The sequence below is a fragment of the Emydura macquarii genome, unplaced genomic scaffold (genome assembly GCF_026122565.2).
Source record: "Emydura macquarii macquarii isolate MOO-44397 ecotype Brisbane River unplaced genomic scaffold, CSIRO-AGI_Emac_v2 contig_1451, whole genome shotgun sequence".
NCBI lineage: Eukaryota > Metazoa > Chordata > Testudines > Chelidae > Emydura > Emydura macquarii.
In genome coordinates this window covers 784,499-808,144 of record NW_027131588.1, presented here as the reverse complement: position 1 = coordinate 808,144, position 23,646 = coordinate 784,499, and the positions used below count along the sequence as shown (strand labels likewise).

Here is a 23,646-nt window from a genome sequence, read left to right as displayed (position 1 = left end):
TGAAATATGCCAGGCAGCACTCACTAAACCCTCCAACCCCAAGAGAAAGCATTCTCAATTAGAAATACATTATGAATTGTCATAGCTAAGCAATTTCTTAGAGACTAAAGGGCTTTTTAGTGATTTCATGGTATAAAAAACAGTCAATATAACACAAAGAAATTAAAATTCATGCAGTAAGTGAAAAGATTTAATTGTCCAGTCATATAACTAAGAATAACCTTGCAAAGGATGCGGTGAAACTAAGACATGTGCTTCTCAAAAACAAGGAGCAGGTTTGTCACAAAAAGTGTCTTTCCAGGCCTATGTACCCAGTTATAGGAACATTTGTAAGTAGCACAGTGAAAAACAGCAGCACTCAAGATTAAATTGGGTTTTGAGAGTTTTCTTCCTGCGGCAGCCAGTCAGAAATCCTACTAATGGGCAACTTACACAGAATAGATTATGCCATTTTGATAATGCTTTCTTTTGGCTTTACACACGCCAGTGTTTCTGGCAAACAGGCTGGAAATGCATTCAGGTTTTATGCAGTCTCTACAGCCTCTAATAAGATCAGCATTACAAGACAGAGGGAAAATAAAAAAGACCCGAGACCACGATACAGTGTTTCATCAGTTATTACATCAGTACTGAGCCTTGTGCAGATATAGTCTGTTCTGTTCATGAATTTACATGCATATTGCCAATGATTTGTTTCATTCACACAGGTATATAGATGGCTAATCACATCAGCAGACACAATAATGAGTATGCAAAATGGCATTATTTATTTATTTTTAAACACTATTACATTTGCCAACTATTATTTAAAAAGGAAGACCATATTATATTAGTTCAAAACTATCCTGGTAAGCATATATATTTAAACTCTAATTTTACAAACACATAAGGAAATAATTTTTATTTTACAAATAGCTATTTTAATAAGTATTATGAAAAACAAGTTTTAAAAATAATTGCCAAAATTTCCCTCTTTAAATATACAACCCCCCTCTTGCTATTCTGAAGATTTCTTCCTTAGAAACCAAAAAATATCTAAAGTCACACTGAGTCCTCATTAAACCCTACTGAGAGCAGTAGTGATATAAAAAGGTAAAAGCACTATACAAAGTACATAAGTACAGCATCTGTAGATCTTAATACTGTACACACTTGCATTTTTAAAAAAATGTTTTATAAAAACTCCTATTTTTAAATAAAAAATTGAATGTCCTTCCCTGGCTGTGGAAAATATGCAAGACATTGTAATCCTATCTTATTATTAAAACTTCTGGTTTTCTAGGGACACATATTGTGGTGAGAATTTTTACCATCTTTATTGGATGCCATATATTAAGATTTTCCTAGGAGCTGATGCTTTTCTCACTGGGAGTTTTACCATTGATTTAAATGGAAGTGGGACTATTTTCCAAGTTTTCTTCAGCATGTCATTTTGCAGTACACCTCTTAAACTCAGTTCCGTTTCCTCCACTCCATGATGCAAAATTAATAAACAGCCTTTAATACATTAACAAGAGAAACCAAATCTGGAGCAATTTGAAATTAACATGGATAATTTTAAGGGATTGTTTTAAATGTTCATTGGCAAATTCACTGAAAAATCAGTGTTTATTTTAGCCAAAAGTGACTTAATGTAATGAAGGGATACAATCTTCAAACCAAGCATCTGTGTGTTCTGTACATTTTGGTGGAAAACATAATCTGTTTACTTCCCTGTAGTGTGTGTGGGTTTATTCATTTGTTGCTTCCTTTATAGTCCCTTCTGGCATTTCTTCTGGAATGAGCTTTTCAAAAAGGTGCGGTACCCAGGGTCATCCACGTATTCATTCTTAAACCGGGAACTCAATACTCTCTGTCTCTTCTTTTCTCCCTGGATAATATCTGCTCCATAAAACGTGTCTTCAAACCTCATGTTGGAGGCTGTAGACTAATAAAAGATATTAATTACCTCTTCAATTTCACAGAGGACATCACATTCTGACTCTCTCCAAGGTAGGCACATGAAAGCACAAAGTACCTTTGGTTTAGACGAATTGCAGACTATATCAATGACTAACCCACAACAGTATGTGCAAGCACACATCTTTACAGCAATAAGAAAACACACTGTGCTGCTGCTCTCTTGTTCATTGTTGTGTTTACATTATCTTTAAATTCAATATGGATCTTTAATTCACAACAATAAATTATAGTTAGTTATTGAACTTAAATATTATGATAATATTTTTTTAGTCCTTATGCTTCAGTTTTTCATGTTAAAATGACTAACAGATAACTAGCAGTGTATGATTTTGATGGATTGCTGAGAAACAGAGCAGGAAATGTTACATGCAAATGAGAGGAAGAACATGGTGTCTATGAGTCTGAGTATTTGACCTACTGAGTAACTGATACTGGACTGTGCAATATTTAGAATTGATGCCAAACATAAGCAGTGCAAACCTTCTCATTCCTCCAATACGTGTATGTTAAAGAAATTATATTCCTTTAGGATGCTGTGTGAATTTTACATATGGTACTGTTTTGGAATAGCTGATTGCTGCATACCAGCTGGAATTTATGCAGGAGATGGGAAAGTATTTGAGAGCTTTGAGCCTAATTCAAAATCCACTGTAGCCAATGGGAGTCTTGCCATTGACTTTAGTGGGTTTTGGATCAGGTTCTTTGTTGTGTTTTGCTAAAGTTTTTGCTTTTAGATTTATAAAGTTTTGAGAACTTGGAAAAATGTAAATAAATATTGAATATATTTAATGAGGGTATGGAGAGAACAGTACATTTGTCAACATGAGATGTTTTCATACTTGATCCATCATGCTCTGACAGGTGTTCTACCAAGATGTCCCTGTCAACAGTCAAGGTGTGTGTTTGATGACAGTATTTGGCTGTATTGAAAGAACCAGTCTGACTGGCCAGTGTACACTTTTGTCACTTGTATGAATTTGGACAGCCACAGTAGCACAGAATCTTCTAAAAAATCCTTGATCAGCATAAATGACTAATTCAGAATAAATTCACAGCTCTTTTAGAGTAAATTAATATTGCATCATTTTTTTGTAAATACTTACGAAACGGGCTTTCACTCGTTTAGGCAGCTCTTCATCTAATGTGTAGATCTCTTCCCTCTTCATTGCTATCTGAGAACCATCTTCAAACTCAACCTAATTTGACAAATTGGAATTAAAAAAAATATATAAAATCATTGTTTGCATCTGTGGGAACTCTTCAACAATAGACAGATTAGCTACAGAGATATCAAAATTTGAGTTAAATAGTTAGAATCATAGAATCATGGGGTTGGTGGGGATCTCAGGAGGTCATCTAGTCCAACCCCTTGCTCAAAGCAGGACCAACCCCAACTGAATCAAAATCAGAAGTTATCTGTCACTATTTATTTTTAGGAAGGAAAATAAAGAAACATCACAAAGAAACATCATGAACAGCTAAGAGTTATAGCCATACTTCAGAAAATAAGCACCAATTAGGCTGCGTCTACACTTGTGCACTTCCCTGGGTACTTCTCTGTGCATTGCTAGTACATGTATCCCATATCCATGCTGATTGTCCAGATTTGCTGCGTTGAGTATACGTATATGCTGGGCATATATATCCATGCCCACACTACCCCTTTTCAGTACGCAACAATAGCACTGCCATTTAAGGGGCACTACCCCAGAGTCCTGTGTGTCACAGGAGACACTCTGAGAACTGTCTTGCTGTATGTTGCTAGTACTGTATGCTGTCTTCATACATTTGGCGATGGTAGCTCACATTTCTCTCTCCCTTCTGCCTAACTGCACTGAAGAAATGGAGCAAGTCCATGATGATGTAGTTTTGCTCCTGTTACTGCTTATGGGACAAATGTTCATGTGGTCCAGTACTGGATGGAATGGGTCCAGAAAAATTGGAGACACCAAAGATGGCTGACAGAGAGGGCAAATGATCCACTGGGGTTGCAAGGAAAAGATGTGGTGAAAGCTGGAATCACCACAGAATGGCCATAGGTGGACTGCCGCTTCTGGTCCAGAGACCCAGCATCTTGGAAACCTGGGATGATGACAAGTGGCTGAGGAATTTCAGACTAAGAAAGCAGATCTTCATGGAGTTGTGCAAGCAGTTTGAACCTATCCTCCAGCACCAGATCACTCATTTTCAGAAACCCATACCAGTACAGAAGCGGGTTGTTATTGCCCTTTGGTAGCTGACAACATCTGACAGCAATTGATCAGCTGCAAACCAGTTCCTAATTTGGCTCATGAAGCTCTTTCCAACATCGCTAACCCTAGAAAAAGGGAATTCATCTATAGGCTGACTAGCTGCAGAATGGTGAGGGAGTGTCTTTGGGTATCTGGCAACTCGTTGGCAATGCCTGCAGACACATCTGGATGCCAAGGTAGCCAATGCAGTTTGCAATATCATTGCACGCTGTACCTTGCACAACACGTGAGGCTAAAACAGAATGTTCCCAGAGCTACTGGGCACAGGACAGATCCAGTTTAAAAAGCCTGTACAGACAGCTAGATCCCACTCATCTGTACACTACTGCTGGTTCCCAGGTGGCAAAGGAAATTTGTGATGCAATTTTCTTGTACATTGTGGAGCAGCATGGAGCCAGAAAGTGATTTGGGAAAATGCCAAGGGACACTATTTTGATGCTATGGTGCTGCTGAAAAAGCTCAATAGAGCATTGTTACATATTTCTCCAGCGACATACTTCAGTGGGTTTTGATCCCTACAGCCGACAGAAACATACTAACTGAGAGCAGGCAACTGGGTGAGGGCCCTCAAGGTTAACACCTCTTGCCCTGGTTTTGTGCTGTGGAGACTGAATATGCACTTTAATGCCATCACTGAGCAACACTGTTGTTGTATATTAACAACTCTGTTTCAGGGTGCTTTATGGTGAGCCCTTTAGCATTGTGGAAGTAATTTAAAAACAGTGTAAGGATTTGGGAGGGGCTTTATACATTCCTTCTTAATAACGCTTTCTGACATCCTTGCTCACAGCATTAATCAGGTGCTATGCATGAGTATTTCTATATTGCAAGCGTTGACTGTTTGGTGAACTTAAGGGGGGGGGGTAAAGGCAGGATTCAGTGTCAGGTATCTCTACTGTCAATCTACTTTTGTTTCTTTTGTCTGTATTATCAATTAGCTCATTAACAAAGCCATAAAGATGGCTCAGTTAACCTCTGTTCTCTTTTTCAGTCTGGTCCTTTGGACAGCAAGAGTTACCTCACAGCTTAGTTCACTGTAGTGAACCCTAGTTTGTTTGGTTTTCAACATTAGGAAATTCATGGCTGGGGAGCAAAGGGGACCTGGGAGGGCCAGAATTAATTGAATTTCTTTGACACCACACATTTACAGAAATCAGTCATGTGTTGTGAATCTTGCTGACCCATCCCTAATGTGTGGAAAATATCATGTTGATCATACTCAGGAAGCAAGCTGCACACACATGAAGTGAATGATAACTTTTATTTACAAACATACATCAAATAAAGAACTAACACAGTTCATAAGAGAAACAAATTAACAAAAATAAAAATAGTATAATTCCCTGAAAGTGGGCAAATATTAATGTTTGTGGACATGTCTCCTTGCTATTCCTCTCCCCAAGAAGGGCCGGGGGGGGGGGGGGGGGGGGGAAGGCTGTGGAATATTGTGCAGATGGACAAATGGGGAGGTATCCTGCGTAAGGCCTCGGGGGGTAAACAGACGGCTACAGGAGCTGGATGGGGCTTTTTGTTCCCCACAAGCAGGCTTTGGGGGGTTCCCCTGTGTGGAGTTTTGTGTGCTGGTACAGTATGTTGTGCCAGATGTCCAGCATGCTCCTCCCCAACAGGGAAAAGGTGGGGTCCAGCACCTCAGCCGCAGCCTGGACAACAGCTGGAGGATGAGGAGAAGTGACAGGAGGAGCTGCTGCCTGTTCTTTGAGGGAAGCAGCAACCCAGTGGCGGACGGGCCCCAAAAGTATTCCACCATCAGCTGTATCAGGAACTGCATGATTGAATGGTCCTGTTTCCTATGGGCATGGTCCCGCTCCATGAACTGGTTCAGGAGTACCTCCTCCTGCCTGAGAGCCTGATCCTCCCTTGCGCTAGGGAATATCCACTGCTCCTGATTTCTCCTATCAATGCCAGCAAACATGGTCCTTCTCCATTTGCCTCTGCTATCTCTGCATTGCTACTTCTGCCTTCCCAGCAGAATGGGTTCCCTGTTGGCCTCGGAATGTCCTGGCAAGTCAAAGCGCTTTATATTTCATTTCTCCTTTGCAGGAACCTAAGAAATCTCCCCACATAATTTAACTGTGCTGCCAAAGGCCACAACATTGATACTTTTTAGCAACCCAGAAATGCCACTGTTACAGCCTTCCTTCAGACTACTTTTGCCTCCCACAATGAAGGAGCTGAGCATGGTAAAAATGTAAAGATATGTAAAGTAAAAATGGTAAGATATCTGCAGTACTGCTATTAAAATGTTGCACTGTTTACAGGGCATCAAGGAGCCAATTGGACTGTGGTTTGGTTCTTTTCAGGATTTACATGACTAGTTACCTATTTCTTCTTTAAAGGCTGGACATCATTTTGAGAACATAGCAATGTTAAAAGGACTAAAATAGAGAAGAGAAGTGGCTTTTCAGTCCTGTGGCGGACACCCAGCCACGTATGCCAAAGAGATGTTTCTGATCATGGTCATCCCCCTACGTTGCTGAGTGGAGAGGACTGGTGAGCGAGGAAGGTGGACCAAGCACATTTGTCCTGCCATTAAACTTGAAGAACCAGCTTGAATTTCTGCTATACCAAAAATTTGCAGAATTATGCTTACAGGACTCGAAGGCAATTGGAAGGAAATTGACTGTATTCTCATCTAGTGGATGGAGTTCCCATAGAAAAGGAACAGAGAACCACAGAGAATGTCCATCCAGCTCCTAACTCACCCTGCATTGCCAAAAAGTCTGGCCCCTATGTCCAGCAAACAGCACTGAAAGGGACAGGAAAACAGAAAGTAGCACCGCAAATGTATATTCTTCCCTGAACTTTTGGATTAACACCACAAGTCAGTCACTAAGGGACACAGCCAGCACTGTGTTTGTGGAACTGCTGAAGGGGATGTTTCACTCACCCCCACCTATCCCAGCTTCTTCAGAGTGGCTCAGCACCAGGAGAGGCCACTCACCAGGGACTGGGAATGGTAATAAACGTTTACAGTGGTCACAGGAAGAATCGACTGCTCTGATTTTCCTTGGTCAAACAAATGGTTCCCCTTCCCTTCCTGAACCTAGGCTGGCACTCACCCAAGCCACCATCCTCACCCAAACCCACCCCCCTTCCATGTGGTTCCCATTTCCAACCTGGGCCCCTTCATAATTTGCTCCCATCCTCCCTCCCTTCCTTTCCCTATAGTCTACACAGCCCAGTTGCTATCGCTATTCAGAGTGCTGGCTGAGAAATGCACAGACATGAGGGCACAGTGACTGCTCATTGGTACAGGAGCCTGAGGTGCTTCAAGTGCTCCCAGCTCAGGAATGGGGTCCAGTGAATGCCCGCCTCCTCCAGCGTCCAGGAAATCTCCCAGTAGAGGTGTATGTTCCTGCCAGTATGGGTGAAGTTGTGGAGGATGGCATGGTCTGACCACATATTGATCAGCATCTGTATGCTCAAGAGACCAGGAAGCAGCTCTTGGACATGATCTCTGATCACCAGTGCTAAACAATCTGATTCATGGGAGAACTGATCTGAAATGCTCAGCACAGGTTGCTACCACTTTTATACCTTTGAATAAGGGTCAAGCAGCAAAGGAATCAATGCATTGTGGGAATGGCCTTAGGGGACTATCAATACACATGACCTTTGTATGCCCCTTGACCCCATCTACATTGCATTGTAGAATGCATATGAGACCATGCCACCATAGAGGCATATATATACCAACACCCCTCAGGTATGCTAGCTTTCCTGCACTAATCTGTCCTTCAGGAACATGCTTCAGGGCTTCAGATGTGGACAATGAGGGAGTCATGGCACAACAATGCACCTGTAACAATGTACAGCTGCAAGTGTATACATAGCTTTAGATTAACATGCAAAAGGACTGCAACATCAGCACTGAAATTTGTGTATAAAAGTACGAATGTATTTGATTAGGAATGCTAAACAATACCAACATATATAACATCACTTTATTGCATATTAAGATATCATTGTGGTGTTTACATTTGCTTCTAATTACCCAAGTGGTAAAATTAATTTCACCATTGCTATGTTTCAAGGCTGTGGAAGACCATGTCAAAAAGACAGAAGGTATGAGTGACACTAAGGGAAATGCCAGTTAACAGAATTATATTGAATCTGATGGAATTTCTTTAAAATGCTCTGTTCAGAAGATGAAAAGCTTTATCATGCTTAGGTTTAGATTTAATCCAGCAAGAATCCCTTTAGCAGAAAATGAGAAAGGAAATGTAGCTAGGTGCAGAGAATGCTAAAATACTCAGCCTTTAAACCATTTATTCTTTTTGAGATGCTTACTCCCCCACCTACGACCCATCTCTGGTATCCTTCACCTATAAGAGATGAATGTCTGTTACTATCTATGACTGTACTTTGAGTTTCTTCAGACACTTTAATTTAAAGCTAGTTTTCAGAAAACTTACAAAGGGCCCAAACCGGCAACCTCATGTGACTTCAATGGAACCACTTGAGTAACAGCTATAGGTAGGAGTAAGGGCTGCAGGATTAGTCACACACTATGTGAAAATATACACTGAAATAAAGATACTTCTAAAAGAACCTTGACAAAGAGTACATAATTAGCACATATAAAAATATAGGGTTTGTGGGTTCAAATTAAAATGTTGCCCTGTAGGTTTCAAATCAATACATTCAAACGGACTGAATCTGTCAGATTAATTGTGCACAGTTGAAAAGTCTTCAGTGACTGTCCTACAGTATCAACAGCCAAGATATCGAGCTGTGAACTATTAAAATCCTTAAGAGAAGTAATTTTAACTCCATCATAAAGGACATGGGCCCTATCCTGCTATGCTGCTGAACTGCACAAAGCACAGGTCAGAGGATGGGTGCAAAGATGTCTTACAGTGCATTTTCACATTCCCTGATCTGACTGCTAGCATGTGCAGGACTGGTCTTTGTGCATGTTAGGGCAGTCTAAAACCGGCTTGAACTTAACCTGTGCTGTAAATGGTGACAAGGAATCAAAAATATACCCAATGATCAGTATGGTGTTGGAGCATCACTACCACTGCCCCCTGCCTCTACCCCTTTTGGCAATGCCTCTTTTTCCAAGCCACACTGGTGGCACAGAGGAGAGAGGTAAATGGTCTATATTGACAGTAGCCCGTTAAAGAATCACCCTGATGTTGGGCTGATTTTCCTTGGCTCTGTTAAATGGACTTTAAGACCAGATTAGAGTGGCACTGAGCAACCACACCACACTAGAGAATCTAAGCCCCCATATGTCCAGTTTGATGTATGGAGGATCTAGCCATTCAACTGCCATAAACATTAATAGGAGTTTCTTGCTTAAAGTTTAGCATGGTGCACTGGAAATGCACCCCAATTTTGTTTAGGACTAACACTAATAAGGGTTCCTCCAACTCTTTCAGTGGTGTAATTATTTACACAGAATGTCAGACCATTACTAAATCTTATTTTTAACAAGGCTGCAGATGATGAATTTCAAAGTAGTCATTCTGTCAAGTATGGTATATTTTATTTTGTATATGCTGTAAATATAGATATTCACAGAATATAAGCACCTCTACTACATATGTGCAACCAAAACTATGGATTGTGCATTCAGACAGTGGGATGAAAATGAAAATCTAAACTATACTGTATCAGTCTGTGTATTATGTTGTTCTCTCCATGTGGTTTTCTTGTATGAGGATATCATAAATTAATGGTGTAAATTAAATTGCTAGAAAGCATTTAAATGGGTACATAGTCATCTATAGAAGCTTATAAATGGTTACTATAAAGGAACATACAAACAAACAAAATGACTAAGATGCCAAACACTTAGGTGACAGATTTTCAAAGTTGCACTTAAAAATACATGTTTGATTTTGCATGCACAATTACGACTAGGATTCATGCAGAATAACTGAGCTTGCAAATGTCCTGTGCGATACTGACATGGATGTTTGTGCACAAGGTCACGGTTCCTGCATGCACAGCTCCCATTGCTCCTTGTGCAAATTCTGCATGACTGTGAGAGAATTTTCACACATGAATTCCTTTATCAGAGTAAAATAGATTTGTTGAAGTTTAATCAGACCATAAAACTTTGTTCCAGCGCGCGCACACACACACAGATCCACACCTCTTTCTAATCTCTTCTTTTGTAGAGTTGGTCTAGTTGTTAGAGGACTTGGCACAGGAGACCTTGGGTGAGATTCTGTACTCTGCCTCTAAGAGGCACAGCAGAGAACTCACAACATAGGAAGAAGAAGGGGTAAAGGTGGCTTTAAACCACCTTTGTATCCTCTCTCGCTCCTGGGCTGTTCTGAAGCCCTTAGCTTAGCTCTTAGACAGTTCTGGGGGCTAATGTTATAGCAGTCTCCCCAAGCTGCTCTATGGGCTGCAGCACTTTCCAGAAACTCTGCCGTGCTATGTGCTGTGATCTGGCCTCCTCATCTTGGTATGTCCTCTGGGCCAGGGCTTGCTTGGGGGTCTTTGGAAGGCAGCCTTACAGCTGTTTCCATAGTCCCTGTGCCAGGGGAATTCTCCCACAGCTACATATGGGGCACTGAGACCACCTTTACACTGCTCCAGTCCTTTTACCAAACATAAAAGGTTGAAAGTGGGGCTTTTACCCTGGTTCTAACTCTGACTGACTTACTGTGCGGTCTTGGAAAGGTTACTTAACCTTTCACTGTCTCAGTTTCTCCACCTGTAAAAAAAGATGATAATACTCACCTTACTTACCTCACAGGGTTGTCATGAGCATAGACTTTTTGTAAAACAATTTGAAGATGAATAGTGCTATAAAACAACAATCCTTAAAGTTTTATACAGAACTTATCTGCAAATCATAATACAGATATTAAATATAAGGGAGGCAGTAAGGTCTAGAGCTTAGCATAAAGGACCAGACCTGCATTTCATTCTCACTTCTGCCACAGACTTGCAGTGTGACATAGCAAGTCACTTACTCTCTCTATGCTTTAATTTATCCATCGATGTAATAGCACCAGTCCACTTTTGTAAGGCAAACTGAGAACCACAGATGGAAAGAGTTATATAAGTGAAAATGTTTATATATATAGTTATGTTCTTATTCTTCCAGAAGTGTTGGTACATGGGTACTCAACGCTGCTGGCTGATTTTTCTCAGACATGCCCTTTTGAAAACAAACAATTATTCTGTCTCTGAGATCAGGACTGAGCTCTTTCGTCTTGTCCACAATACTCAGTTCTCCTTTCTCTCTAAGTATATAACATGCCTTGAAGTACATGTTAATTAATGTAAGATTGCCTCATTGAAATGTGAAAGCTGAAAATGTGTCTATTTAAACTATGTTTTTCATTTTCCTTTCTCTCATCCCTTTTCTGAAACTTCTCTAGCTGATTAAACTCAGGTACCCAGTTATACCGTTAATTAAATGATTATCAATACTTAATAAAAGCAAATAACAAGGAGTGAACAACGTAATATCATACTGCAGTCTTGTCTTATAGGACTTATTCCTTTGAATAACCCTGAGTTCCTATAAAATTACACACTCTCTTCTTCTGGAATTTTAAGGTTCCAGGATTGTACATAGCAATAATTAGCTACAGCAGCAGCTCAGCAATTGTAAAAATGTTTGGGGACAACTTTATTTGATAAAGTAAAGGCATTACTGTTTAAGAGTCAGTACTGAACTCTTACCCCTGCCTTCCATAACTTCAGAACTGTAGTATGGTTAAGCCAACTCTGGTGTGGAATGAGTTATTTGTAATAGACATGAAGACATTTGAAAGAAAGTTCCTAACATGCACATAGAAAGAATGGACACTCACCTGATACATGTGAGCTACATTTGTTCCCAGATATTTTGCCCCATACAGTTTTCCATCAGGCCACTTCACTTGCACAACCTCTCCCTCTGCAGGTGGACCCAGGTTCAGGCAGTCTCTGCTCTATTTACAAACAAAGGATTGTTTCTTAAATCAGTGATTTTAAGCAATTCGATTTTGAAATTACCAGTAAACTGCTTCTTACAACTTGATAATTGGAGAGGAGTTATCATCATGTGTGTTTCAAGCATTACAATACTGCTAATGGGCCAACAAAACACATTGTTTGTCTTGCCTTCCTGAGAAGAAAATAGTGACCAATACTCATAACTGATTGATGTCACAATGTCAAAGCAATGTGTATGAATCAGATAGTTACCAGCAACTGTGCTACTTTTCCCCAAATTCATTTTTGTGACATACTGAATATGAGGATTAACAAAATGCAGTTACATATTTGCCAGATGTTTATGGTTTTTTTATATATTTGAGCATTTTATATTTTGCTAACACCAATGAATTCCTACTAGAGGTTTACTGATTGCAATATACACATGACTGTTCAAACTACAAATGACAAGCGCATCAGCAGGTTCTCTCTTAGCTGATAGAGATACACAACAAGAATTTAAAGGTTTACTGCCACGTTCATATTACCTGAACTCTGGGCTTGGCTCCTGGTATAACATATGCTGGCCTGGAACTATTCACTCTGTGGGATGCTCTGCCAGCTTAGAATAGCCAGAGAGCAGAGCACACCATTCACACCCCCACCCACACGTCCACACTTGGAAAGGTGTGAAGGACCAGAGAAGAGTCTTTATGTCAGCTGTATGCTAGCTGAGGAGGCAACCTTGTAAAAAGGCAGTTGTACTCAGGGGCCATTTCTGCCAGAGAACCTTGGACATAATTTTAAAACTATTATATAAGACCTCAGCTTATCTAAAAACAAATGACCTTCTAGTGTTATCAAACCAAATAGTACTTCAGCATAATTACAAATACTAGACATTTTTGCTTTCCTCCTTCTCCACTTTCCAAAAGACAAGCTTAACATTCCTGGGGCAATGACCATAATTGTTCATATGGAAAAGTAAAAGAGGAAGGGATTTAATGTATTTTAGTTACTTTTAGTCCAGTTTACCAGCTAAAACTAAGGAGAAACAGTCTATGATCAGCCAGATGTTCAGGGATCACCAGTAAATGCTTTGAGGATTCCAGTGGTCCATGGAACACTGGGAACCACTGTACTAGATATCCTGTATTCAATTCCACCATGGATTTAATTACTTCTGTCTATTCTATCACCGATGCCATAGAATCTTTTAATATGGTCTATTGTATTAACATATTATCTTACTATTAAAAAATTGATTCCCACATTTTCTTCCGAGGGAAGGTTACACACGTCTTAGGCAGACCAAACTGGATACTGTTAATTTGAAACATCTAATCTGTCAGATGTATAATTAATAGCCAGGCACCAGAAAAAGAGACACCTTCTATCTCTACCTGTACCAGATGTAAATAATCTCCAGACTCAGTAATTTCTGGGTTTGAAGTGTAAATCACATGCATTTGCCCCCGAGTTTCATATATTCTGTGCCATAAATGAAATCTTAACACAGCTCATCTTATGTCACATTAGTGACGCTAACCTGTTGGTACATAAAGCACCAATCATCTGTGGAATATCTGATTCCAACTGTTTATGGTGTTATGAAAATTCCTTTATTATCTTAAATCACAGAACTGTGAACATTTTAACACTCCCCTTCTCCCCCCCGTATTAAGGTTAATATAACCTGTTTTTAGACAGCATTCAATTTTGGGGTCAACTGCTTTTCCAATAAGAGAAAATAGCAAGTAATGCTTTACAGTAGTTATCGGGGAAAATATTTACTGAAATATCGTACTTGCCTCTTAACATAGTGACTGACAGTAGAATTGCTTATTCAATTACTTGTGAGCCTAACTCTATAATGAGGACGGCTACTTTTCATGACAATATACTGGGCAGCAAAGTCAGGGGACTTTACTATCTTAAGCTTTTTCTATGGTATCCATCAACCTTAGTATCAAAGTGCTATTCAGGTAAATTAGATCTGCATGGCAATCCTAATGGACTTCATGGAGTGTGAAGGACTCCTGAATACTACAAATTCTATGTGTGTGTCTGGTTGTTGTAAGTGGGTTTACTATATGAAAACATGGGGTTAATTCAGGAAGAGTTTGACTGCACGTAGGTACGAAACGGAACAAAGGCTCATTGGCCAACATGTGTATAGACCTTTTGTTGTTTTAAAAATCCCTTTTCTCTTATGCTATATACTTTGTTCCTACAGTTGAGATAAAACAATACTTTCGTTCAAGAAGACTGTCTGGTCACTGTCTTTACCTCTGGCCACAAGCTCCTGAAAGGAAGAACTGCAGTTGGATCTGCTGCTTGGTAAACAGGGTATGGTAACCTAGGAGTTGTTCTAACAGCAGGAGAATCACAGGATTCCACCCTGAGAAAGATGAAGGCAGAAGGCCTAAGATCTGAGGTGGTGCACTCAGAGATGACAGAAGAAGAGGCAGAAGTTCAGCTAGCCCTGTAACTGGGACATATTGGTGGGGTGGTTGTGACAGTGGTAAAGTTTCAATAAATGACAATAGCAGGTAAAACAAATATTGTAGAAGGAAGAGAAAAAAGTAGGAAGAGAGTATGAACATGACAGATAGCACCTCAAGAAAGCTCAGTTGGTGGAGTTCTGCAAAGAGAGAAAGCTAACTTCTAAAGAACTGAAAAAGTCAGAGCTTTCCCAAAGGAAGAGGGGAAGTGTATGTAGTGATTGGAGCAGCAATTGGCCCCCATCCAGACTGGAGACCCCAGTCATCAGGCCCTGGAGGGACAGAAGCTGCAGTCAGAGAGAGACAAGCTGTGCCTACAGGAGAAATAACTAGCTGACCAGGAACAATAATGTTGGCATGAGAAGGTACAGCACCAGAGTGACCAGACAGAGCAAAAATGACAGCATCAGCATGAACTGGACGTCATGCAATGAAGGAGCCAGAGATCTAACAATCCAGTTAGTGGGGAGAGAACACAAAATGCCAACTCCACAGACAGCATAGCTGCTAAATTGTTGCCCTACTTTAAGGAGGGGGAGATACAGATGAACTACCTTTGAGAAGTCTTATGACTTGAATTGGGTCCTCCCTGTGAATCAGCTCCATTTTCTCACCCCTTAGCCAAGTAAAAACCATAATGGCCTACAATCAAATGGACATGACAGTCTTTGGGGACTATGATCAATTAATTTAAAGTGGCCTTGTTCCTTAAATCTGAACTGATTCCAAAGGCTTGTAGGAAATTATTTTGGGCAGTTCAAAAGCAAAAAATGATGTCATATATGGAGGTGGCAACTTGGATGAAGGATTACCTCCATAAGAGGGGCAAAGCTTGGAAGCTTGGGGAGTCACCTGGTTAAATGAGCTGTAAGAAATAGTTGGCTTGGAATAGTTTTATGATTTGTATCCTCCTGATCTTGGAATGTGGGTAAGGGATAAGAAGCCAAACAACTTCTGTACTGTTGGCTGACTTTCTGAAGAGTATGGGGATAGCTATTAGCAGGCCTGGGTCCAACAGAAAGCGAAAGGGGAATGACTCCTGAATTGTCTCTTAAGTGTCAGCCAATGGACAGGTAGCTGAAGCCTTTGTTCTCTTATCTGCTTGATTGCATTCAGGCTCTTCTTGAATTAACCCCATGTTTTCATACAGTTACAACAAAGAGACAAACATATAGAACGTGTAGTATCTGTAAATTATTGAAGAGCAGTCTCACCTCCTTCCCATGCAGTTTTTAGTTCTTCTTGCTCTGTTTATGGGCCTGATACAAAACTAATTAAAGTCAATGAGAGGCTTCAACTGGGATTGAATCAGACCTCACAGGAGGCTCTGTTTGGTACATATAAATAGATTTACTTTTAGAAAGTTCATTCTAGTGATGCTACAATAGCTTTATCAAAGAGCAAGGTCTTATAGCATGTCCTAAATTTGCTTGGACTTGGGAGTAGTCTATTTATCTCTAGGAGCTTGTTCTACATCTGAAAACCCTTCACCAAGTGCAGATTATCCTCTTATCTCCCAAGGCCTTTGCCTTGCATACCTAAGTATTGTTATTCTGATCTTGGATGAGACGGAGAAGATGATACTTCAACAGGAAGATTAGTATATAGACTATTCTCAAAGTATGCCAAAAACAGCTGCTTTTTGGATATTTCAAGTTCCATTTTAACTGTTTTGCCTGGCAATATCATTATAGAACTTGGAATTAATATATTAATAATTATTTTGGGAATGATACAAATATAAGAGCCATTGGGAACTTCTGGGCTTTACCCAAAGCAGCACAGATTGAAAAATGAATGTACTGCTGTGTCATATCTTCAGTGAACTCATATGAAAAAGAACATTCTGTGATGTGGTCATCAAAATCAATGGGACTAAAGTTCGATGCCCACAAGAGCATCTTCTGTAGAGGTGGTTCATATCTGAAGGCAGTGGCTAAAAGAAACTGCAGGATGAAGTGGAAAGGGAAGAAAAAAATACTGAACTCTTTAATGTTTGTATTGTGCTGTATAGTATTGTGAATAAAGAAGAAATTATTTTATGGCTAAGAATAACAGAAGATATTAATTTAAAGAAAATTTTCCCTGAAGGATACCGAAGAAAGCTAACAAAGGAAAATATTGGTATAGTCAATGTAAGATATTTTATTGCAAAAAGAAAATGAGTTTAGCATTGTTTCAGCAAGAGAGGGAAGTCAGCTATTATAGATAAAGGCAAAGAATATACACAATGAAAAGAATCTAAAGGCTGCAACAGGTCAATAAAGCAATGCTTTAAGATTATACATTTAATCTTAAATAAAAGAAAATCAAAACACTTTAAAAGAAATACCTGTGAATATTCTCAAATAGCAAAAATATCACGGATACATTCCTGATGAATTTACCAACAGGAAAAGCCCTTCATTAGGCTGTGTAATTATCTGCCTTTCAACAGCTAGTTTACAACTCAAGAGGCTTGATCCTTGGCATTAAATGAGTTCCTACCCTTTCAAATTTGCTTCTCTTTCTGTGACTGGTGTGTAAAAATGCATTAGTCAATCAAAGACATGGAGGCCATGGAGCCATTGTTTATACTTAATATAGTAGGAATGATGATGGTACATTAGAATTTTTTTTTGTCCCAAGTTTAAGTACTACAGCAAGACATGTAAATGTTACTAGGAAACTATCCCACTCAAAATGGGAAAAATTCAAACTGTCAGGAAACTGCCTCAGCAGAGCTGGATTTTCTTAATTGTTTTGATATTACTGTAGTAAATTGGCTCAGTATGTGTAGTCATATCACCCACTGGTGGGTGACTCAAGTAAGGATAAAGTGGTTTTGGTGATGGTCGCAGATTTGATCCTTGCTCCTGACAATCTTGTTGTCTATATGTAAGCATCCACAGGTTTGTTGGACTAGAACATGTTACCTCCCACTTAAGCATGCAATGGGGAGGGCCTAGCCCCTGATTGGATCTGAAAATTTGGCTTGGCCACTCCTCTGTCATAATGGAGGGGCAGCCGGGCCAACTTTGAATGGCAATGGGACCCTATGCAGCTCCCACACATGTGCAGTCCTTCTAGCATCCATGGACTCTTAGAACCCCTAACTCCTGGGGAGAGGCTGAGCAGGGGACTCCGGAAACTTCCCAACCCCCAGGAGGGTGGGAGGATTAGATCTGGGCTTTTGGTGACTCCTGAGCAAGTGGAGCTGCATGAAGATGGGGTCTGGTGTTGGGGGAAAATGTTAATGTATGTTTTATTATGTAAATAGTTGTATAATTCCCCTGGGGCATGACTGGGCCCGACTCCATCTTGATTCAAGATAGAGTCTGATCAGAACATAAATGACAAAGACTGGTTGGCAAGGTGCCAACAGGGCAGATTTGCCCAGCAACAGCTGGAAAAGGCAGGAAGACCAGTAACCTTGGTGCCGTGTGCACCACCTGAAAGTGTGGTGTGCAAAAGGTTTGGTGCCAAGTGCACAAGTTTAATGTCGTGTGCACATCATTGAAGCGGGAAAATCCCTAGCCTCTCATTGGTTCAGGACTAAAGGAACCACAGGAGATAAAAAGGACACTCAGCCCCTAGAGGCTTGCTGTCCAACCAAGTGGCAGTGTGGGGAGGGTGCCTTTGTTTGTTGGATCCAGCTACGGACCAGGAAGAGAAGCTGCCAAATACAGACTTGGGGCTGAAGCAGACGAGCTACGGACGAGGAAGAGAAGTAGATGTAGACCAGATCGAAAACCAACGCTCGGTGGTCTGAGCGAAGATCCAACAGTGAGCTTGGAAGAGACTTTTAGGGGAACCAAGGGTTGTTTTATTGGTCGTTGGGACCTGGGGTTCACCCCCATTGATATTCTTGACGTTAGTGGTTTTACTTGTTTGTCACTCAATAAATTGTCACCTTTGTGTTTTGGAAAACCCTGAGAGTCTGTGATTCCCTGTAATCCGCTCCGACCGGTGATAGATATGGCAGGGTAAAGACCTTCAGATAGAAAGACCCTTTTTATTCTGTTTTACGGTAACACTGGGACTCCCAGAATGGTGCTCTTCTGCCTGACCTCTTTGCTGGGTAAGAGCTCAGGGCTGGGTGTAGGGCAGGGTGGTCATAGGACTGAATGTAAAGGGAAGAGCTTGGAGCTGGGTGAGGGGCAATGTAGGGGGATGAACACAAGGCTGAGTGTGGGGCAGCAGGAGGGAAGTGTGTTTGGAGCAGCATATAGTGGGAGAGAGCTTGGGAGTGGGTGCAGGCAAGAGGAGGGACAGCTATATATCCCCTCCTTAGGAAAATTCTGTGTGTGCCCTTGCTCCCACTCCTACTGTTGTATGTGCACACTGTGGAACTACTTATAGCAAGAAGAAAAAAATCAGTTTCCATCTTGCTATGATCAGAACTTTTTTCTGCAGAAAATTGTTAAATCCAGTTCTATCAGCTGCTCTAACACAGTGGGCTTTGAAGGAAAGAGACAGATAAAATGTTACATTGTAAAAGATACATACAGACCATCATGCTTTCAGGACTCAGATGACTTCCATAGTCACCAGAATGTTACTGACCAATAGAAGAGTGTCTTTTTTCAGGAACACCGGGTATTTCTTGAACATGGCACTAAAACATTCAGGTGTCTATGACAATAAATGGAGATTGTGATTTCCTTTGCATTAGCCACAAAAACAGATTAGAAAAAAACTGAAAGAAAAGAAATATACTTCAGATACTGAAGAAAAACCTGTCTCTGGTATACAGAAGAGAGTACACTAGAAATATTGTTCATGTTTATAACCCTGAAAGGTCGCCCCTGGTCTTGCTGCCAAGGTCTAAATAAACAACGATTGTCTCACAGGTTCAAACACCTGATTTAGTTGAGCTTTCTAAGTTTGTATTCTTGAACTGGCACAACTGGATCTATCTTGCTAAACTGGCTCCTCTCTCTGACCTTTTAAGGACATGTGTAATTATCTTCTTCCTGTATTCACTACAAATCAGGTTTTCTGTAATTTGTTAAATAAACAGTTTTTATGTACACCATAGAGAAGGACCATACTACAAACTTCCTTTGTAGTTTATATAAGGAATGACTATGCATTATTTACAGTATGCATCATCTCATTTGAGAACATGACATTAACAGAGAGAGTGACATCTGTAAGAAATCAGATTCCCCATTATAACAACAGAGGGCCCAATCTAGCAGCCTTTAGTTACTTGAGTATACCTGTTGATACCAATCTCATTTTAAACAAAGTCAGTAGGACTACTCACCTGTGTAAGGCTGTAGTGCTGGGACCCATTACTTTTTAATAGTTTTGTGTTATGCTGTACTGAAGCTCTTACAAACATTTCTTCCCATGTTAAATATATTTGTCACTTGACAAAAACTGATGTCCCACCACTGCCCCTGCCATCCCTTTGGGGGTAAGGGGGACGAAAAAGCCAGTACACTTCTGGCTTATTCACTTCCGTGTTTTTCACCAATATAATTGATATGTACAGTGTTAGTGTGGTCCTGGCAAGAGGTTGCTAATTCTTCTAATGCTGGTTAGCTATGTGGGTCTATGATATAGCAGCAGAACAAAAACATGGAAAGGTCGTGTATTAACAGTGTCGATAGGGATGGAGGAGGGTAATTTGCTGGTAAAGGAATAGTGCAGTGTTTTAAAATAGCTATTTAGAATTCATTTCCTCTGGATTCTAACAATTTAAATATAGGGCAATTTTTGGGGGCCTAACCTTGACAGTGCAAATTATTTGTACTAATTAATTTGGCTAAATACATTTTAGTCATCTAATTTTGCATTTTGATTTATGCACAGTTTTTGTTGGGCTAAATATTTACTTTATTGAGCTGCATCATTTTCAGATAATCAATAGTACAAGAATTTCACTTGACAATACCTTGCCTAACTCAACCTAGCTCAGACTACTGTACCATACTTGCCTGAGGAGGTCTCCTTTTAATAGCTCCACATTAATGTGAAGTGAAAGGATTCTGGAAATGTTCATACCATGATGGACTGTGGGATTTTCATTGTGGTAATGCACAGGCATAACCACAGGGGTTAAGGTGAAGGAGACACATCTACCTCTCCATTTAGAAAAATTATGTTGATAACCAGTGGCTCTGATGTCCCTCTAAATCTTTTTTTTTTTCTTTCTTTTGTTGTTAACTCCATTGATATAATTATCTACGGTGTTTGATTCTCTTTTCAGATTTACTAGACTGTGCAGAACGTATCTTCTGACAGATTTTCTGACTTCATACAACTTGGCTAAATTAGAATACAGATAAAGATCATGAAGAGGCACTGAACAGACATGAGCCCTAACTCAGGGAAAGTTAATATCTAGATGTGTACTTCAACAGCTCAGACTCACTTCTAACGCTGGAGGACTCTAATACAGTCTGTATATTTGGCATTACCCAAGCTTACCGGCTGCATATCTCTGTGTTACTACATGTTGTACCATTTACTAAAGACTCTTTATAAATCAGCCCTGTCAACTATGATAGGCATATATACCTGTACATGCAGTACAGTACTGTGTCTACTATCTTATCCTTACCCAAAGTTGTGCAAGTCCCTGCTGAAACGTGAGAGGAAGTAAGGGAAACCACTCAATTGATGTAGAGCAGTAGGTAATAAAAAGTTCTAAACAAAAACACAGCAGCAGAACATCGGGTCCAGTTTTCAAAATCTGAATGCGTACAGTTAGGCACCCAAATCTGTATGCTAACAGTGGATTTAGGTATTTTAATTATGAATCAGTTGAAATGAGCTCTTAAATCATCATTTAGGTGCTTAACCTTAGGCAGCCAAATTTCAAAGCTGGACCCATTATGAAGTGATAATATAAATAGGAAAAAACCAATAATAATAAATTATGAACATAGAAACTGGAGTTAATTCTTCAATGACTGGGTTAGTACATCAGACACCAGCTGCATCTCAGTGCACCAGCTGCTTCCCTCACCCTCCCCAGGGCCTACAATCTTCCAGTGGCAGTGTTTAGAACACATCCCACTATTCCAGAAGGCACTATTACTACTAGCCATGGGCACAGGCCTTCAAAGCCTCACAGCCTTGGTGATGATAGCAGACCAAGGCATCTGTGAACTTTTCTCATCACTGACCCTGGAATCATTTCTTTCTATCACCACCAGCTTTCTCCTCATATACAACCCCTCTGCTTTCTTATCTCTCTTCATTCTGTCACCAGGTATTATAGCTTCCATTTGCTGGCTTCATTCTTATCCACTGGGTCCTCCTTCTTCCTACCCTTATTTAACCCTCTGCTTCCACCTTCTTTACACCTCTCTTCCTTAACTCTCTTGCTATATTGAACCCCTCCACTCCACATGCCCTTTAAACCTTCACCTCAACTCTACAAACTCCTTGCTTTGCCATTTATATCTCCCTGTAAAATTCCATCCCCTTTTTACAACATTACATAAATTAATAATAAGCTACTAAAATCAAACCATTAAAGATAAACTCTCCTGTTCCCTTTATATATATGGTGCTCTCAGAAATGTTGCTTAAGTCCAAAATGACTGTTCAATGTAAGCTGAAATCCACCTGATCTTTATTTCTAAGAATGGATCAAGCCATGGCACTGACTCATCAGAGCCTTTAATTTTAGGTACTAAGTGATGAAAAACAATCCATAAACTTTGCATAACATCTATAAACGAACCAACCCTCCCTTTTATTCTGGAGCTGTAAAGTCAAGTTAGCAGGAGGATAATCTGAGTATGCCACATCACTCACAGAAATTAATTAAATATAATTTGACAGGAAATGGTTACTTCAGAAAAAGCCTAAATAACATGCAGAAAATTATTTGGAGATTGAGGTCATCTTGTTCTCACTGAAAGGTTTTCAAGTGAATTTACAAACTCTCTCTAGGAAAATGCTTAGCCACAAAATATCAGCGTGGGAAGCTCTATAAAATCTATAGAAACAACATAATTATGGAAGGTGTGAAAATTAGATCAACGTGTACAGCTGCTGGACTTCTGCATACAAATGGTCTTCCAGCTGTCTTTAGTTGAATGGTATTAAGTTATAATTCTAATTTTTCTTCCCTGAATTTAGAAATTTAGCTTCATGCAGTATCCTACCATGCAGCCACCAAAATGCACTCATTAGCAGACTGCTCTCTGTAGTAATGGAAATTATCTGAAGATTGTTTCAAACAAGGGCTTAACACAGTATAAACAGTGGGAAAGGGGGAATAAAGAAAATTGAACACGTGGTGTGAGAGCTATCATGACAAGTCAGCTCTTATTGTATAAAATCCAGGGGAAAACAGGATTTTCATGTGGCAGAGCTGCAAAGGTGACTCAACTGGAGTTCCCTGAGGTAGACAGAACAACCCCAAGGACTGAACTGAAATGTCAGCATGTCCATTCTGTTAATGCACTTAATACAAGATGTCTTTTCTGCTTATGTTAGTTTAGAGTGCACTAGCTTTCAGCTTTGGTGTAGGTGATTAAGCTTCCATAGTCACCCTTACAAGTTGAGTGTTTTATAAAGAACATGACAAACATATTTACTACTAATACCTGTTTAGATGAGCTTGTCATATACACAGTTATGGTGGCACAGTTGAAAAGAGTGAATATATTTCATTTATTTATACCATTAAACTGAGGGGAAGTAAGAAATTGTAAAAACTCTCTGCACATATCTCATGATGTCAAAATGCTACCAAACAATATTTTGCTTTGGAAAATTGATCATGTATAGTTCTTATGCAAATTTCTGAAATCCAAAAACTAGCTTTTCATATGTTCCACGTCATTTTGAATGAAGAAGAGTGGTAGTTAATATGCCACAGCCAAAATTTTTCTAAACAGGAACATCTATTCACACGGCCAAAAAGCACATTAACACCCAACACAGCAAGCCTGATTCACCACAGTGTTACTCTACTTTTAGGCTGGTGTGACTTCATTGAAATCAGTCACTCCTTCATTCTTTCTCTGCATATCAGTTTAAAAAAATAATACTCTGCACGTCAG

The 23,646-nt window shown here is 39.9% G+C and overlaps 1 protein-coding gene across 2 annotated transcripts in view; it reads right to left on the bottom strand.

Moving 5' to 3' along the window:
- Positions 1–596: 596 nt before the first annotated feature.
- KDM4C (lysine demethylase 4C) overlaps positions 597–23,646 on the bottom strand; it is a 463,532-nt gene continuing 440,482 nt past the window's right edge. For both annotated transcript variants that reach the window (XM_067553078.1, XM_067553079.1), the window contains exons 20-22: positions 12,023–12,142; positions 3,066–3,158; positions 597–1,927 (exon numbers count right to left, since the gene is read on the bottom strand). In XM_067553078.1, the coding sequence (XP_067409179.1) occupies positions 1,751–1,927; positions 3,066–3,158; positions 12,023–12,142 (390 nt within the window). In that variant the 3' untranslated portion in view covers positions 597–1,750. The remainder of the gene's footprint in view (positions 1,928–3,065; positions 3,159–12,022; positions 12,143–23,646) is intronic.